This window comes from Anopheles ziemanni, chromosome 3, assembly GCF_943734765.1.
Source record: "Anopheles ziemanni chromosome 3, idAnoZiCoDA_A2_x.2, whole genome shotgun sequence".
NCBI classification, from domain to species: domain Eukaryota; kingdom Metazoa; phylum Arthropoda; class Insecta; order Diptera; family Culicidae; genus Anopheles; species Anopheles ziemanni.
In genome coordinates, this window is record NC_080706.1 from 27,497,379 (window position 1) to 27,516,241 (window position 18,863).

The window sequence follows — 18,863 nt, forward strand, 5'->3', positions numbered from 1 at the left end:
GCGTCTCGTTTGATCTTTCCAGCATCCACACATCCTCCAATGTGCCATAAATCATTGTTTAACTGCAGGTCGTTCGCGTAGCACTAAAACAAGACAATTTGATTACTGTTAGTCTGGGCCCGTAGTGCATCCACGTTGGACATTGAGCTCGTCATGCGCCATGCGTTCGTCCAGGTTGATAAAATGCGTTGAGATTATTCGCAGGCCGGCCAGCACTAAGCTAAGGTACGGAGACCGCAGACAACGCAGCAGCATTTTCTTCGCCATAGGGATGACTAAAGCTCGCGCTAAGGAGATAATCTGCAAAAAACAAAGGAGAAATGGTAAGATTTTAGTTACAGGGCTTTAGGTGGCTTTGTGGTGCAGGGTAGGATAAAACACGCGCGATGGATTATTTGAACTTTTTGCAAACAAACATACGATAGCGGTTAATTTTTTTGTTTTTTTTTTGCACCTGTTTCACGCGGGCGTTCTGTATGATAACAGCGGCTGACGCCATCATTACCGTTGAGTTGCACAAGCCCATCATGCCGGTTCCGCTGAATTCCGGTTGACAAATTTGAGCTCCTGAGCTTGAGAGCGAGGGTTAAACGCACCATCATAAACGTTAGGAAACCCCAGTGTTTTGACAAAAGACCACCTCATCACACCGTGGCGTCTTGGTGTGAGGTACATGCTTACATTACTCATCCTGCATGGTTTGGGGAGTGGGTAAAAAAAACACGTGAGAAATGCAACGTAACTCTCCCTAGAGGCACGGGGTTTTTTTTTGCTAGAGATTGGCCAAATGCCATTTCGCCATGGAACCATAAAACTTCACTTCCTTAAAATCTCACACGAGCGCAGGGGAAGATGTTGAGGAGGAGGTGTAATTATTCCTCACGTAGAGCAATAAAAAACCCTGAACTGCGCCGGTTATCGAGCCATCGGAGACAAAAATGGAAAGATCCGGTGATAAGATACGACCAGGGTGGTGGTGGCTTAACGATGACGACTGGCCGACTACGACAAGCTGACTGCTCCCTGGGCCGTTTGAAGGTCCAACGGTTGATAAGGGGCCAGACGAGTGAAGGTAAAGGTACAAAAAAAGGTAAGAAAATATGTGTTAAAGGGCACGTAAGCGTTCGAATAATCTGATCATCGCACAATCTGATCTCTGCAGACTGCAGAAAAAAACGCCAATCGGCCACTCCGACAATGTTGCCCGTGTTACACAAACCGACCGGTGGCCGAGGAATTCCTTTTACGATAAGACGTCAGTAATGTGTGTTTGCAACATAGAGAAAAGAAAGAAAACACAACCCAACGCAAACTGCTCCGCTTACGTATATGATAAACAAACGTGACGTAGCGTTGTGGTTACTTTTTATTGATCTGTTTGACTTACCCCCTCGATGCCAAAGACGGAACAACACCGAACCGGACCAAAATGTGCAATGTTATCAGAAATGATTACACATTAAACTGCCCTTACAGAAAAAAGGGGTAAAGAAAGAGAACAAACACACGCAATTTCTCCATCCAAACGGTTGCAGAAAGCGTAAACTGAGTAAACACTACCGCGTGCGGCGGTTGAAAGCGTTGCGATAAGGAGTACAATATGACAGTAATCATATTGATTTCTCTGTTCCAAGAACACACAGTATCAGCAAAAAAGAAAAAAAGCCCCCCTTCAAGGGTAATTTGCTGTTGTCTTTATTATCTCGTCTGAGTGTTCGGATGAAATATAAACGATGCTGTTTTCACGTTTCCCTTGCGAGCAAAGTGTTTAATCAAGAATTCAACGTCATGTTTCATGGAATTCGTTAGAGGAAACGAGTTTCTTTTTAGCATATTTTTCTTGAAACTGATGCAACAGAGAATGTTATATAATCATGCTGGGTTCTGCTCGTTTCAATGTTTTTATTTTACTCAACAACATCGATAAAAGGTACCGATTACATTTCGATTTGTGCTTCTCTACCGGTAACTAGTTTACATTTTGTTTAATTTCTATGACTCAATTCCCATTTCGAGCAATTTAAACCACCTGTAACTGTGCCCACACAGTTCTAGTCGATTCTAGCCAAGCCTGCATAGAACCATAACATGCTGATCGAACGTATTCAGTGCCACTTGACCATCTGTGGTCTTTAAATTCATAAATGCACCGTTCGGCCAAACTTAATGTGGCAACTTTTTGATTTGCTTGCCGAGCGGATTTGAAAAGAGTCTTAAAATCGTCGTACGTGCGCAATCCGTGCCCTATTAGCTCCAATTCATTTAAATAAAGATTAATGAAGCGTTCGGTTCCTTGGCGTAGTAAAACGCGTTGCGATTGCTTTGAAAAACAAAGTGAAGAGAATTGTTTATTTTTTTCCATTTAGCGCAGCTGTCCATGCTGGTATCATCCGTTTTGCTACGGCTCGCCAACAGCTTCCCAGCAAAACGGATTGGATCGGAGGGGAATGAGTAAATAATTGATAACTTCCCATATGACCCCTTCTCGGCAGAAGCACGCGCACTCGCGTTTGGGGAAAACAAGGCAAAGATGCTAACGAAGGTGGTGGGGGGGGCGAAGGACAGTAGGCGTCAATTAAGACACACTGTTCCGCGTCCACCGGTTGGGGTCTGCGGCCCAACGTCGCAACCCAGAGCCACGTCGTCGTTATGCTTCAACTGGGTCAACTAAGCAGGTCCACGCACACGACGCCCTGTATGCTTGTGCTAGTGGTGGTGTGTGCTAGGTCCACACTCGGCAAGATTTGCGATCCACTCTGTTTCGATGGCGGTCGGTTGTGATCCCACCGAACGAGAACTGCCATCTTACTGCGCTCCCGCACTTCTCCCTTCGCGCGCCGTTTAAACGCAACCGAAGGTCTTTGTTTGCCCTTCTCGGGCGACAGGAGAAACCTTTTAATCATAACCAAACCACCGCTACCGGCCACCACCCTCACACCGAGCCGTCTGCGCAAAAGTAGCAAGATGAATGTGCAAACTGATTGTCAAACACGTGGGCCCCGGATCGGGAATTCGCTCCACCTCACGGGGGGGAGTTAGTTAGGAGGTTTTTCACTCCAGTGGCCCCTCGTTGCCGTTGCGCAATATGCCGTGGCGAGTGCTGTCAAAGACGATTTCAAGCGCCTTCACGATCTCAGCGACTCTCTCGAGTCGAATGAAAGCCAAATGAAACATTATTTACGGCTTCCAATTGTAATTAAAATGTCTTCTCCGCAAGAGGAAGACTAATTCCTCCGGGCGGCGCTCAATTGGGTGGAATGTGATCCCGAATTGACATTGGTCGCAAAAATCTTTAATGGCACACGGCGTACGGGACCATCCTTCCAGCCGGTCGGTACCGTCACAAGGTAATGGATCGCCGAATAATCCATCATCTGGTCAATTTCACAACATTTCGTTCGAAGCTGTACATGAGACAGCGATGAATCATGAAAGCTATAAAACTTCCATCGAAAACATTTATTTCATGATCATGCGTGATAGGAATGTAGTTAAATATTTACTCCTTACTACTTTAATGGCGACCGCATTTCCCATTTCGATGGCAATCCGGAGGCCTCCTTTTGCTCGTTTATTGCTCTCCAAGTTAAAATACCACCACAACAGAAGACTCCAACCTGAGGGTCGCCCGCAGCCGGGCATACCAAACTTGACACTTTCTCTACCTCTTTGGCTGACGAAACAGTTTACCATCGTCACGCGAAACGGAGAAAGGTTGCGGGTCACCTTCGGGCTTGGCGGCTTCGGAGGATGCAGTGTTATTTAAAACCGGCGCGCGGATGGAAATGGAGCCCTATGTGCACAAAAAGTGCAACGCTGCACGGAAAAGGGGGAAGAAAACCACACCCCATTTTACCAGTTGATCGATGCGCTACCCCCAATGTTACGATCGATCAAAAGATTGTAGAAAACCGCAGACACACACACACCCGTGCACCTTTTTACCTTTAACGACATCGACGGTTCGAGCGGCTTACGGTGGCCAGTAGCACCAGCATTCATCAGCAGAGGAAAATTTATCGATTCCCTTAAACGGGGCCGGGGAGAAAAGCCAAAGGCCTCGCTCTCGCTTACAGCGGCGGTTAAACCGCGAATATTGAAGCGGCAAATTAAACAACGTGTCGCATTGAAAGTTGTGCATAATAATGATGGAGAGCGACCGCCGGGGCCAGGGGGAAACGTGAAAACAGTGCCCGAGAGCGAGAGATGCGAGTGCTGCGGTGAAACATAAGAATCAGGTTGAAGAAGCCGGTTTTAACCAGCCTCCAATCGACGACGGACACAACTCGTTGTCGTCGTGGACACCACCGCAACACGGCCTTCCACCACGCTTCAAAAGGAGAGTGCCTGTCTTTTCTTTTTATTTATTACCATCCGGACGGCAGACTACAGCATTCCGTGCGACGTCGTGCAGTTTGTATGTATGACGCTTTTTTTTGTTGTTGTTGCTGTTGCAAGCCGCACCTTTGCATACCCACACATACACAAGAACCCAGAGAATCATTACGGGGAGGCTGCGGCAACTAGGTTATTCAATTTGCCAACTACTTGCCCTTCGGCCTGCCAGGCAAGCGATACCCCTCTGACATTACTTGCAGCAAGCCTTCTGTTTTATTTTTATGTTAATCGCAACGATTAACACCAGGCGAAAGACACGAGCAGCGACAAGACGATCGATCGGTTTGCGAAAAGCAGACGATCGCTAGACTGATGTCGGGAGTTTGGCAATTCAAATTACACGGATCCTTCGTGGGAACAAGTACCCTTCTCTTCTGGAAGCTTCTCAAAACTCACCGGTTCCTTACGGAACATCACTTCTCGCCCCAGTTCAAAACCTCACCTGCACCTTGACTGTCTGGTGCAGGGGTTAGGGATAAGGGGGTGTATGCTTTTAAAGGTAATGCTGCGCGTGCACTTTGCGATCATTATGCCTCCAACTGGCTCACTGTCGGACTCGGGGCAGTCGTAATTTGACCCATTATCTGATTTACAAAAAAAAAAGATCGAGCCAGATCGACTGGAAGGTAACATTAAGTGAAACACCCCTACGGGAGGAACCGTTCCAGTAGCCGAGACGGGCCGGGCCTGGCAAGCAGCAAACAACGCAGTAGCAATTGGTTGAATCCGAATTTAAGCCAATCCCATCATCTCATTCCCGGTGGATTTCGTCCACCGTGCACGACCGAACGACGCAAACGATGTGGGGGACACAGTGGAACGACGACAGAGGTTCCTGACAACGCAACAACACAACAACAACGACGACAAAAAAGAACAACAACGACAGCGGCAACTGACCGAAAGGGTCAATTCAATGTTAACTCATCTCCGTCCCATCCATTCATCCATCCATCCGTCCATGTGCCAGGCCCCAAGTCTCCCCCGGCTGCCAACCTCTCGCACCCTTGTTGGAGGGTTTCTGTTGTTCGGCATTGCGCTTTGCAACCCGGTTTGAAATTCAGCGGAAAGGCTCCAAAGGGAAGAGTTTGGGTAGCGGGGGGCAGTAACCAACGGACCGCCGACCAAAGTGACAACGAAGCATAAAATCTGTGGAGTCCACTTATTGCAAAGCCGCCCCAAGGGGAAGGGGGTAACAGGGACGGAGCAACGGTAGAAACGATGAAAAACGAAGCTGTTCACAGGAAGGAACGAAGGAGACAACCGATCGAGTGCAGAACAGAAGAGAGGGGAGGTTCGAGTCATAAGCAAAATTATGCCTGGACACGTGACACACGAGACCACGGTAGCATATACGGGACCAAACAACAAACAAAAAAAACCAACCACCAACCAAGCCAACGAAAAAACCTTGCCACCATCCACAATCTGCGAACGTGCAACAGTGCACAGAACTGACACACAACCATAAAGAGGCGAGGGAATCGATGTAAGAAGCAGGCTCCGGAAGGAGGGGGGTACATTCCAAACCGATGACATGCTGGAAAAGCGCTGGAAACAGCACAACTCAAGTAGCCATCACTGAACAGTGCAGCAGTGTAGGGGCATTCGGGGTAAACTGAACCACAAGTGCAAAACTCGATGGAAAAAAAGCAGAACACTGTACGAGTGGAATAGGTAAACATAAAATCGCTCTGCTGTGGATTTTCGTTCCTTTATGACGATTAAAAGTGTCACTTTTTCTGGTGAATAAATTTGCAAATAGCACTGAAGCAAGTTTGAGATTCAATCTTTACTGATCGGATCTGGTTTTATGTAAACCAAAAAGTTAAAAATGAAATTTATATTAAGTTAATGGTTAACATGAAATACGTTCTCTGTGAAGTAAAAATAAGTACTTTTTCCGTTACTGATCTCGGCCCACCACCTCGACGGCGTAGGTTCGAATCTCAACCGAGACTGAACCCTCCCCTGTACGAGAGGACTGAATGTACACGTACACATAGGGTAAAAGTCTAGTAAGCCCTTAACGGGTAAGCAAAACCAACAAGGTCGTTTACGCCAAGAAGAAGAAGATGACAGAAGATTCGAACACGGACTAATAATAAACGACTTGGTGCAGGTTTCCCGCTTTAGGCTAATTTGTTCGAAACGAAATATAAAACGATTGATGGCCATTGATTAATTTGATGACAAAATAAACGAAGTTTGCCTTTGTTTGATGAACACCATATATGAAGCATATCTGCTTCATCGCTTAAAAATTCAGATGAGATTAATGTACATAAGTAACGTTTGTTCTGTGTTTGTTAAATCTTGAGTAATTCTTATTTCCACGTAAGAAGCATGGAAATTTCATTTGGCTGAATCCTGGAAGAATGAATATCGAATAGCCCTCCTTTTAATGCCTGAATTTATCTTACGCCTATTTATGTTACTTTACACTACCATTTGATGAGATAAAGTGTGTACAAAAATCTTCACTAATTCTCAACGCATCAACATTTGGTAAACGTTCCATCTTGCCCCCGAGCACCCTAACGAAGCCTTTTAAAATGGTTGTCGATCGCGGTGCGTTGTCGTGAGCCGTAAAAACCGTGCGACAGACGTGTCCAAGACGGTGCACACCGAAAGAGGGTAGAAATTCAGCATCGAAGGGCAAAAATAAAAGGCCCACCCCATCCTTCTTCTGCATCTTTCCGCGACGCAGGTAGCAGCGGAGAAGAAAGGAGGCTCACTGGCACACACAGACAGACAGACAGACAGACGAAATGCGATCATGCTGTGCGCCACCCGATGCTTCGCCTTCGCTGGGTATCGATGCTGCACATAACCAAACGAGCAGGGAGTTAGGTAGTGTACGTGTATCCATCACTCGGGGGTAGTTGATTTGTCTTTCCCCTCCCCTAGGGGGGCGCTTAAGTCAACAAAAGCCGGTGGAGAGAAGACCCAAACCCGGCAGTCACCGGAGAAGCCCACCGCCCCCCGTTAGTAGGCGTGAGGTGCTGGTTAGAGGCTAGCATAGACGCACACACAACATGCGCATAACACCAATCGATGCACACAACCGACCCGCGGAGCCCAAAAGGCAGCAGCAGTGCATACGACGCGAGGAGCTTACACACACACACACTCCGAGAGTGAAAAAGAACCCTTAAAGGTTTGGAGAAGAAGAGTCTCCGCGGGGTTAAAAAGACAACAAAAAAAAAATAAAACAGGAACAACGGCTCCATGGGAACCAACAACAGCCGAACGTTGACGTGTGTATTCCTCCTCCTGCTTTCTCTCTCCCTCTCTCTCCGATCCCACTTTCTTGGTCGATCTTCCTATCACGCTCTGCCTTTCCCGCGATCGTTCGACTGCTGCGCGTCTTCGCGATCGGCAAACGGAGGCTGGTGGCGGCGGCGGTGGCGGTGGTTTGACGTTGTGTTGTTGTTTTTCCTCGCCGTTCTACCTCTCCGACGGCTTCAACCAACTCTGGCTGCAACGGCGAGAGTCAACGCCATCACCTCGTGGCGGGGTTGGTGGTGGTGGTGGCTCACATGATGCTCTCAAAGGGTAAAAGAACGAACCGGGTAAGAAGCGCATAACAAGCGGTCCCCGTGACAGCGCCGACCGGAGAACGCATCCCGCCAACCCAACCCGTTCCCGCGGTGTAAAACGCGTGTTCTTAGTAAGTGGCCTGCTCTCCACCGTTCGCACGAAATTCATCTCAAGACGACGACCAAGACGACGACCACGACGACGACGGCGTCGCCGCTGCTGCTGCTGCTGCTGCTTGTGGCTGTCGAATGCGTCCGTCGATTTCTTCATTTTCTTTCGCGCCCTCCGCGGGGACTTGTGGTGGGTTTTGGGAATGGTCATAAAAATGACGGCAACAGCGCACTCCCAAAGCGGTGGAGGTGATAGTTTGCGCACGCGATAGTTACGGGTGAGTACGGAGCATCATGCCGGAGAGTCCCGCATTTGGTGGCCACTGGAAGCCACAATAGTTCCGGCTGACAACAACGATTCTGCAAGCGGGTATTTGGAATTGCTACTTTAAGACGACAAAATAAAGTAACAAAGACCGAATCCTTCACGAGGGAGATGAGTGGCTGCTTCTCGGTATGGTGAATACCACCCTACGTCACCCAGTTGGATGATCGATTACATTCCTTCATCGATTCATTCCCCACAAGGCGTGGTGGGTGGATGGAGTATCTTCGAAAACCTTTGTTGCAGATGGGTTGCATCAGACATGCTTTTGATGCACTTTATCTTATCGACATCATGAGCGGTTAATCTGTTCTCGATGAGGTTTTCTCACCTCATCGGTCGGTAAAGTGTTTTATTTTGTGGAATACTTCAACTATTCCTTTACTGATAAATCGACAAGTCTTCACTTTTTTCAAGTGTCGGTTACAATCAATGATGATGGCGGTACACCACGGTAACGATGACCTGTTTTGCCACTACACCACGGCAGCCAGCTCGAGCCGGGAATGTCTCCTGGGCGGAATGCATAAATGGTCCCAAAGTTCGCCATGAATCATGTGCGTCATCATTCGACATTCAAATGTATGCTCGTCGCGATAGGCTCGCGTGAATCATTCGGGAATGTTTTCTCCCTTCCGGATTTCACCAAATAAAGCAATCATGCCACCACACTCATTCCTTTACTCGCTGCCTCGTTCGACGAACATCATCGACAATCGCGATTGATGGAAATCGTTAGAATACACAGCCACGAATATATTTATCTGTCCCTAGAGTTTGGAAGAGAGCACAGGGGAAGAGGGAATGGACCATCGCCACCATAAAAAAAAGACAAACGATCGAAAGACGGTGAAAAGCGGACGCCAATAACTCATCCTACTCATCTGAGCCGGAGATCTGCGGAAACTGCGCGAGAGAACTCAACCACAGCCAACCACCGGGTGGACGGCTCCGGTTTATGGCCGCTATGGGAACCGATCAGGCCACAGGCGGGACGCCCGGATTCTTCTCTTATTTACCTGCTATATATGCGTTCACTTTGATCAGCAAACATTATCATTTGGATATTTTTAAATCTTCTCGAAAGCTCTATAACAATGACTTCAAGTGCACTGGAAAACGAAGTTAACGTCGCTTTCAACAACATTGATGATTAAATTATTCCTCTTAAAAAATCGGCAAGATCCTTTTCAAGCAATTTGACGTTAATATTTTTGAAAGGAAAACGATCTCGCGATCTTCAATTGATTTGATAAACCATTTAACCGTAAAGCAGACACGGAAAAGCAAAGTGTTTCGTAAAAATCGAACAAGACCCTTTCGATTTTCATTTACACAGGTTCGGAGATGCCTATTCAAAATTTTCAATATTGAACCAGATCGAATTGCCAATTTTTACTTCTTATGGAAGAGAACAGAACATTGAAGTGGAACAGACTAAACCCAGACGGGGTATGCTGCCACCCACCATTAGCGAAGAAATCCATTTCCTGCGCCTTCGAATCCTACGGCAGAGGATGGACAAAGGAAGCATCGTTGGGGAAGAGGGAAAGTGGTGGTGTTTTATGCTTACCTGTAGTGAGATCTATCCCGCACGGCAACAGCGATGAGTATCGAAATGAAGAGAGACAGCGAGACACGGACATCTGTTGTTGGTCCATCCACCTGGGCTCCGGTGGTGGATGCATGGAGGTACGCGCGTGGATCGATGATGAGTTTGTTTCTTGGCTTTGCTTCCCGCTTTTCTTCTTCGCAATCAAGCACACACAGGAAAGGCGCAACGATCTTCGAACGATTTCAACGTGCGCGCGAATCGCAAACGATGCTGCTTCGCCTTCCTTGCATACCGGAATCTTTGCCACACTTTGCGTTGGCTGCTCTGCTGAGAAATGCTGGACGATGTTGCTCCTTTTCTTCCAGTACTTGCTTCGTCGTTGCTTGGTCTTTATTCTGCTCCTTCCGTGCATGCCGGAACGGGCGATGGAGTAGGTTCAGGTTCAATGATTCATTCGGCATTTTTGTTCTGTAGTGTATACGGAAGGGATCAGATTCGAAGATGGTGCACCATCTAGCTGGTCCGGAAGGGAAAAGTTTTATACTTATAGGTAGGGAAGGAGGAGAATGACGGTGATGATGATGGGTGCAAAAAGAACGGCTTCGGTGCGGATATCAGAGCGCTGTTGTGTGTAGTGATTAGGCTCCGAAATGCTAGGGGGTATCGTCGATTTTGGAGGATTGGATCGGTATGGGGGAGGGGTGTAGGAAACCGGGTACAATGTGATTCACATCGCGTCAAAAGTCACGGTTGTCCATGGGGTTGGCGTTCAGCAAACTCCGCTGCGCCAACTGAGACTCTCGGGAGTGCGCCCGTGGTGCGAAGTGGGACGATCGATTAGACTATCTCCTTGCCTTCCACCTTTTGCGCCAGATCGCAAATGATCTCCTTGTAGATCAGCGGATCGATATTCTTGCCCAGCTGGTACAGGATGAACCAGTCGCCCAGCTGGCACTTGGACGCGATCAATTCCACCTCGTCGTGCGGTGAGAGGCGCGAGCGAGCGCGCAGCATCAGCAGGCGCAGTTTCGGCATGAGGATCACGGCGGCACGGTACACCAGCGAGATGCCGGTCAGGATGGTGAGCAGGATGAACCAGAACCACAGGAACACGTAGATCTTCTCGTTGACAATGTTCAGCGGCAGCACGCACAGGCCGTCGAACTTCTGCACGCTTCCGGACGCACCATACTTGTGGAAGGTACACTTGGTGACTTTTGGGAACACCCGCGCCATCGGGTCGCCGCGCTCCTCCGGCTCCATCTCGGTGAAGCGCACCACGTCGCTACCGTACGTCGAGAACTCCCCGTCGAGGAAGAAGTCCATGAAGTAGATCTGGCCGAGCACGTTGACAAAGTTCAACGCCTCGCAGAAGAAGAACCGCATCGCGTAAAAGTTGTGGCCCTTGATGTTGTCGGCAAAGTAGTCCACCAGGATCTTCTTGCGCTCCTTCGCGTCGTCGTTCATGATCGGCATGTTGAGATCGAGCACCAGCATCTTGATGCGGCCACCTTCCCACGTCTTCCACAGATAGCGGGGCACGTAGAACAGCATGGCTTGGAAGAAGAGCACGAAGCAGACCCACTGATAGTACTTGTGGTACTTGACCTCGTCGTGTCCGTCCACGTGGCTCGCCACACCGGGCTGGACGATGTCCTTGCCGGCCACTCCCGTTAGTCGGTTCGGGATGGTGAAGGTCGAGTAGATCCAGCAGTAGGTGTCCATCACGTTGAGCGGAATTTCGTCGACGATGCAGTCGATCGGGTCGCCGATGTACTGGCGCGAGGTGACCAGCAACGAGAACGCGATCAAGATGATCACGGTAGCCTTGTAGTGCAGCCGAAAGATGTTGTTATCGATGCACACCTGGTCTAACTTCAGTAGACCCTTCACGGATCCGAATACATCAAACATGATGCCGGTCGGTTATGCTAATACTTTGTCGAAAATGAACAAACGGTCAAATACACCACTCTCGGAGTCGCGCGATACAATGTTAAATCATGTACGGGGAACTATAAACGCGCAGCATACAGCATAATCTGAACACACGCACACTCACACAAACAGAAAACGCGTCGCTATGGAGAAAGACAGGGGGTAAAAACAACGCACAATTTTAGTTGCCTTTTGTCGACCTGACCCAATTTCATGGATCAAAAGCCGCGCAAAGAGGATCCTGCAGACGATCTATCATTAGTGTCGTGAGCAAACAATAACAATTAAACACTAGAAACGTGAAAAAATTCCTAAGATTTTCTTTATAGTCAAGACACGGCTAACACAGAACTTTGTTTGAGCAACTTCGCGATATGAAACAACTAATTCGGATCACAATTCATCAATTCATACACTTTTTTCTTGCCTTTCACTTGCACTGTAAATTATCCTCAAAATGATCAATTGAAATGCTAAAATTTTATTAAAACAAAGATGCCAACCAAGCCTCAGCTACCGAAGCCGTCGTCCGTTCTCCTTGAAAGCTATTCGTCAACTAACAGTCGCGAGCAGGATTACTAGAACGAAGCAATTTTGCTTGAGTAGGTTATCTCCTTACGAGTACTTGACTGCAAGGTACAACGCAAGATAGGGATCGCTCGTCCGAAAACAAACATTTATTCCATTAAATTCTTCAAGTATACAATTATTTTAACATTTCTGGATTCTATTTTGATGAGGAATTTTTAAAAATTTAAATGAACACTTCTCTCGAATGTTTTTGCACTTGGCAAAAAAAGCATAACGAGACTGCAAAAGCAGTGATGGCCCAACCTGTTGAAGCAGACATTGCTTCATTGAAGAACCTTGGTAAAAATTCTTGATGAGGTCCAATGTTGTCAATTTGCTACCAATTTTGTTTAAGTTTTTGAGTGATTTGCACAATTTTTTTGAAGAAATGGCATCTTAAGACCAAGAAAACAAATTGTTAAGTTACGTTGATAATTTCACTACTATTTTATTGATGAAAAACAAATTTCCCAACACTAACCCGAGAGATGTTTACAATGGCGAGGTGAATTCGGCACATTTAAGCAGTCCGCCATTTTAAATTTTTATTCAAAATTCTGCAAACGTCTTCAAAAAATTTTAATCAAAAAGTCGAGTAAATCATTTAAAAATAATCCGAATTAAATGTTCGTCTGTAGTAGGGGGGTCAAATTACAGAAGAATCTTCTGTTTAACACTCGAACTATTACCTTTCAATCATTATCTGATTTGTCCGGAAATTTCATCAGCATTTCATTTTTTCAAGTTGATAAACTTTATGTTTCTCTTATTTTTACAAAGAAATACATAATAATATGTATACTATGGGTAATAAGATGTGTTTATTTCGCTAGCAATGCCTTATAAAACGAATAAAAATAAGAATCTTTTCACAAACAGTGTATAAGAATATCGTTGCTTGAAATTCGTTCAAAAACGGTGAAGGAAACGTAAATCCTCGTGCAACAAACATGTTTTAAATAAACTACAAGAGAATAATCTTACGAAATCTTTTTCCTAACTGCAGTATATCGTTCCATGTACGCATCATATCCTTGTAGCTCCGTGAACTGTTTCGAGTTGAACAAATTCCCATCGATGCAAAGGTTACACACTTTGGATTCCATGAGAATTTTCGGATGGATTGCCGATATTTGGAGACAGTTTTCCTCCAGTCGCAAGGTTTTCAGTTTCGGGCAGTCGGCAATCTCCTCCGCGACAATGGTGATTTGGTTTTGGTTCAGGTTTAGCTCCGTCACTTGCAGCGATTTCACCTCCGGTGGTATTTCAGTTATTTTGTTCCGCGAGAGGTCAAGCAGGTCTAGTTGTTTCAATTCGCAAAACACCGTTGGGAACGCATTGATCTGATTGTTGCTGAGAATAACTTGCTTGAGATGAGTGCAGGATGCAAGGCTCCTCGGTACGCTGGTAAGCAGATTGTTCATCATGTTTAAGGTTTCCAGCTTTACCAGCAAACCGATGCATTCGGGTACCGAGGCTATTTTGTTTCCACTGGCGTTTAGGTGCTTCAGGAGTGTAAATTTAGCTATGTCGTCCGGCAAAACACTGAATCGATTTTCAGAAATATCAAGTGTCTTCAGTACGTTCGGGAATGTTTTCAGTGCCGAAGGGAATTCATCCAGGCGCAACAAAGAGATCTTTAGCACCCCCGTTTTCTTCGCTGTTTCAAAATGTTGCTTAACTTGCTTGTTCCCCATGGTGCAGTGCTACCGATGCCTTTGATCTAGAAAATTTTAACCTTCACTCGGGATTGCTAGGGCCTTTATGGTGGAAAAGTATGTTTCGATACTTACCAACCAATGAATTTGTTGTGATTTTGTAAAGAAATGATTCACAATGTTTTTTTCTGTGCTGTCATTACGACTTACTGGAATAACTTGTATCTTTTTCACCGGGATAGCGCAACCTTCGTCAAAAAATATAAATGTTAACCGGTTCAACCGATTCGACGATTTTGAAACGTGTAAAATAGTGGTGGAACAATTAAAACCCTCACGAACCGGATCTATTAGCAATACTAATTTTAATCGTACTAAGCGATGTCATTTCTGTTTCTGAAGCGAATATGGCCAATTTGAGTATCCTTTTGGCAAGCCATGTTGAATTTTCTTGCTAACAATGTTCACCCTCCGGGTAGCACTACTGTGCTCATATTCCTCTTATAAACTTAATGTTCCGAAGGACATATACAGCCTCAGCACCGGTTTGATCGGATATGTTCGATGTCATTAGCAGTCGGTGCTAAAATTAGTAGAGCTCTATATCACCAGATTCATTTCCATATGCCCAGGAAGCTGGATTTAATAATGCTGCTGATGTAGATCATCGAAGAAGAAGAATGTTCCGAAAATCCTTGTTACCGCGATACCAAGCCAATCAAATGACTCAAATCTGGTTCGAGTCCGTCAAATTGGATCCAATCCGGTAGACCGGTATCTAGTCTTCGAATCTTCCGAATCCCGATGCTCCCGACACTAGTGTAAACAAATAAATGATTCTTGTTGTCAAAATCTGACCCGGCCGGACCCTTAATTTTGTCCGTGGCAGATTAGTTAGGCGATTAGCAACTAATTTGATTGCATTAACGAGTTCTGTGATAATAGGAATGGTGTGCCGGTAAAGCTCCACATCACTTCCACAGACCCAAGTTCAGTAAACCCATTCCAGTCCATCTGCGATAGATCGAGAATGAAGCTGTTATCGTTCACCTCGCTGTTTGGGCTTGTCTTTCTGTGCTATGTTTTACATTCCACGTACACACTGTACATTTTGTTCCGGGCTCCGCAATGCACCGACACGCCCTGCTATCGGTCCCAGCTGACCAAGGGAAAGTTTCTGCAGCTTTCGCTGTACACCTCTCCACTGGGCAATCCTCCGAACGGAGCAAAGGTGACCAAGCTGGGAACCGTCAATCCATTCGATCCGTTCCTAGATCTAGATAGGTAAATCTTGCAACTCTTGTTAGATAATTAGGAAACAGTGTTAAGGTACTATCAAATTTTCTTTCAGAACGTACACCATAACCCTGCCGAAAGAAACACGCTCCAATGGTACGCTGTACATGTTCGCAGTGCTCACCAAAGGGGCCAAATCACTCGAATGGGACGCTGTGCGAAGCCAAAGCACTTCGGTAATCAAAAAGCTACCCCTCACGCACTACATGGTGCCGAAAACGGCCACAATTAATCTGTTGAACGATAAGGTAGGTGCTATTATTGCCCGTTGATTTGAATATATTATTCAACATCTTGTTTTGCTTTTTGTTAGACCACCTTGAAAAAGCCTCACAAATCACTGAACCAGAAACGTGTCGCGCATATACGACAAAATGTGTTCCTCCATATAATAACGGAGGAATTTTCCGTGTCACCGCGTGACGTACCGGCCGAGCTAGCGCGAGACATTCGCATCACGCCGGACAATCTGGTTATGCCAATCATTCGGAATGATTTTTCGAAGGAAAAGCTGGCCGATTTGGTCGAAATCGACCCGAAGACGCTGGAGGCTACCGTGACGATCCACTACGCACCAAGCTCGGTCGGAAAGATCAAAATGTTGGCCCAGATCGAACGGGCCATGGCAGACCTTACCAAGTTGGGCTTCAGCGAGAAGGACATCGATGAGGTGAACCGCTGTGAATGGTAGCAAAGGCATCCTATAGCGCAACTTGATTTGATTTCGTTTGATTCTAGGTAAAATCAATCTTTTCGGACACCAACGTTTACCTTCTGTGTGGAACGATAATAATCAGCAGTGTGCATGTAAGTGCACTTACGCACATCGTTTTAGTAGAAACCTTTTATCAATTGACTGGTGTACCTTGTCCTTCCAGCTGCTGATCGACTTCCTATCCTTCAAGAACGATATTCTTTTCTGGAAACGTAAGCGACACTACGCCGGTTTATCGCTGCGAAGCACACTGTGGCGTACATTCAGCCACATCATTATCTTCCTCTATCTGATGGACGAAGAAACGTCGCTGCTCATCCTGATACCAACCGGCATCGGAACGCTGATCGAGATGTGGAAGGCGAAGAAAATCCTCAAGCTCGATGTGAGCATCCGCGGAGGAATTCGATTCCGATCAAACGAAGCAGGCAACGAGTCGATCCATACGCAGGAACAGAACACGCTGCAACTTGACAAGCAGGCCATGCAGTATCTATGTTACGTCCTCTACCCGCTGTGCATCGGTGGTGCCTTTTATTCGTTGCTCTATTTGCCCCACAAGAGGTACACGAGGAAGGAACGGACATTCCCGGGGCACTATTGAAACTAACTATCTCTTTTCTGTCCTACAGTTGGTACTCGTGGACGATAAGCTCGATGGCGAACGGTGTGTACGCGTTCGGGTTTCTGTTTATGCTGCCCCAACTATTCATCAACTACAAGCTCAAATCGGTCGCCGCCCTTCCGTGGCGCGTTTTCATGTACAAGGCGTTCAACACGTTCATCGACGACGTGTTCGCTTTCATCATTACGATGCCAACGGCCCACCGGTTTGCCTGCTTCCGGGACGATATTGTGTTTCTGGTGTATCTCTACCAACGATGGTGAGTGAATGCGATGGTATAGAAAAACTGATCAACCAATAACCATTGTTTTGTTTTCCCCCACGGCTAAAGGTTGTACCCCGTTGATAAGAGCCGTATCGATGAGGACGAGCGTGCGCTGCTAGGCAAGGAGGACGATTCGGCAGAACGGAAAGTCGACGAAAAGGATACTAAGAAGGACAAATAAGTATTAATTGTTTGGCACATATTTCGTCCATTTAACACCACAATGATCGACGGTGATGAGGAGGAAAAACACTTCTAAATATCGAAAAACAACCATATTTGCTATGCTTTTCTATAGCCCTATAAAGTGAACAGATTTCGATTGGACAAACAAAACATTTTTATATCGAAACCAAATTAAAAATATGGTAAATAACGGTATATTCAAATTAAAATTCCATTTCTGCGCAAAGCCTACCTAGGTTATCAAAGACTGTGTTTAGCATTTGTTGAGTCGCGGAATGTGTTTAGTGCAATGTCGATGAAGATAATCATTATAATAGGCAATCGATAAAAGAACGAAAAACAGTATAAACGATATTATATACCAGTGTTCAGTACAAGCATCATTTGGTACGATACGATATAGAAAATTAACAGTACAACTTTGTGTTTATAGAAAAACAAACCTTTGTAAAAGATTTTCATTTGTTTCACCGTCCAAACAACATTTGTTTTATCTTGTATACCTGATGTTATGCACAATAAAAGGAAAGTAGAATTATGCGAATACGCTGAGTTTCCTCTCGATCCTAATCCTCCCCCTCCCGGCAGTCAATCTGGAGCGTCGAGGTGGATCTGACACGAACTGCCGCCGACGAGCCCCATTCGAGAAATGCAACTCTCATTAACAGGAGACCAGAACTAGCAAGCGCTAGCCCTCATTTGGATTCGCTGCAATTAGCGCGTCATAAACATCTCTTTCTAATTCGCTACGCACTGGTGGGGCTCGATCTACCTTGCCTTGTCCCACCGGCGACACGATGCCCAACTGATAACGATTGGATACCAAGCGTTGCCCCTTCCCCTTATTAGCAATTGCACTCCCAGTCCTAAGCACTGATTGGTCTAGGGTCCAGTCTACCCAACGGGTTTGGGCTACCTCTCTGTAATCCTGCGACCCTGGTGGTAGATCGAAAAATTTGGAGCGGTTTGGGCCTCGAAACTCCTCGCAGAAATTGCCGCAAATCTTCCAGCGCAAACTTTCTGCGTACGCATGAGTACTTTAAAAATGGAACCTCTAGTCAGACGATTTTAGCGCAACAATGTTTCTTTCTTACCTGATAAGATTTAAAATGATTGAGCTTTGATGAATCGTCGAAATTACCATTCCATTTCTTTATTTAATTTCCTCATTAACTCAAAAAATAATCTCATTTATAAAATTACGTAACTTCCGGAAGAACCAGTTTCTTTCGAGACGTCTTCCCCATTTACTCCATTTGCTCAGTTTTTGCTGTTTTATTTTTTCTCCTTTTTAAATACATGTATGTAACATTAAATAAAATATGAACAAGTTGCTAAACATATGCTCGATGGTTGCTGAAATCAGTTAATCTAGAAACAATAGTGATGATTCCCTGATAAAAATCCTTCCATCAAACGGCGGACCCTTTTCTTCGCCTCCTCCACGCCAGAGCGCATTCGCTGTTAACGGATAGCAGGGAATTGGGTTTCAAACAAGGTTGCATTTGATTCTCGTTATCCTGTATAGTGTGTTGCATGTTTTTTTTTAATTCAAATTTGTGTCACAAACAAACAAACCAGTTCACTTTGGACTTCTTCCTGTCTACAATCAACCATCTAATTTATCCTCTCGATCCTAATCCTCCCCCTCCCGGCTTCGGGGGAGAGTCACTAACGTA

At 45.9% G+C, this 18,863-nt stretch overlaps 3 protein-coding genes across 3 annotated transcripts; 1 reads left to right on the top strand and 2 right to left on the bottom strand.

The window, feature by feature from the left end:
• Positions 1-270: 270 nt before the first annotated feature.
• LOC131288568 (innexin inx2) lies at positions 271-11,971 on the bottom strand. Its single transcript, XM_058317711.1, has 2 exons — positions 9,950-11,971; positions 271-300 (listed from the first exon to the last, which is right to left on the bottom strand). The coding sequence occupies exon 1, from the start codon at positions 11,843-11,845 to the stop codon at positions 10,769-10,771; it is 1,077 nt and encodes a 358-aa protein (XP_058173694.1). The 5' UTR covers positions 11,846-11,971; the 3' UTR covers positions 271-300; positions 9,950-10,768.
• A 1,414-nt stretch (positions 11,972-13,385) lies between these two features.
• On the bottom strand, positions 13,386-14,297 carry LOC131287899 (leucine-rich repeat-containing protein 57). The gene is made up of 2 exons (XM_058316992.1): positions 14,233-14,297; positions 13,386-14,162 (listed from the first exon to the last, which is right to left on the bottom strand). The coding sequence occupies exon 2, from the start codon at positions 14,134-14,136 to the stop codon at positions 13,420-13,422; it is 717 nt and encodes a 238-aa protein (XP_058172975.1). The 5' UTR covers positions 14,137-14,162; positions 14,233-14,297; the 3' UTR covers positions 13,386-13,419.
• A 692-nt stretch (positions 14,298-14,989) lies between these two features.
• On the top strand, positions 14,990-17,417 carry LOC131286915 (lipid scramblase CLPTM1L). The gene is made up of 7 exons (XM_058315925.1): positions 14,990-15,381; positions 15,449-15,641; positions 15,707-16,063; positions 16,132-16,200; positions 16,272-16,672; positions 16,741-16,992; positions 17,065-17,417. Exons 1-7 carry the CDS (start codon positions 15,128-15,130, stop codon positions 17,177-17,179), a joined length of 1,641 nt encoding a protein of 546 aa, XP_058171908.1. The 5' UTR covers positions 14,990-15,127; the 3' UTR covers positions 17,180-17,417.
• The last annotated feature ends 1,446 nt before the right edge of the window (positions 17,418-18,863 follow it).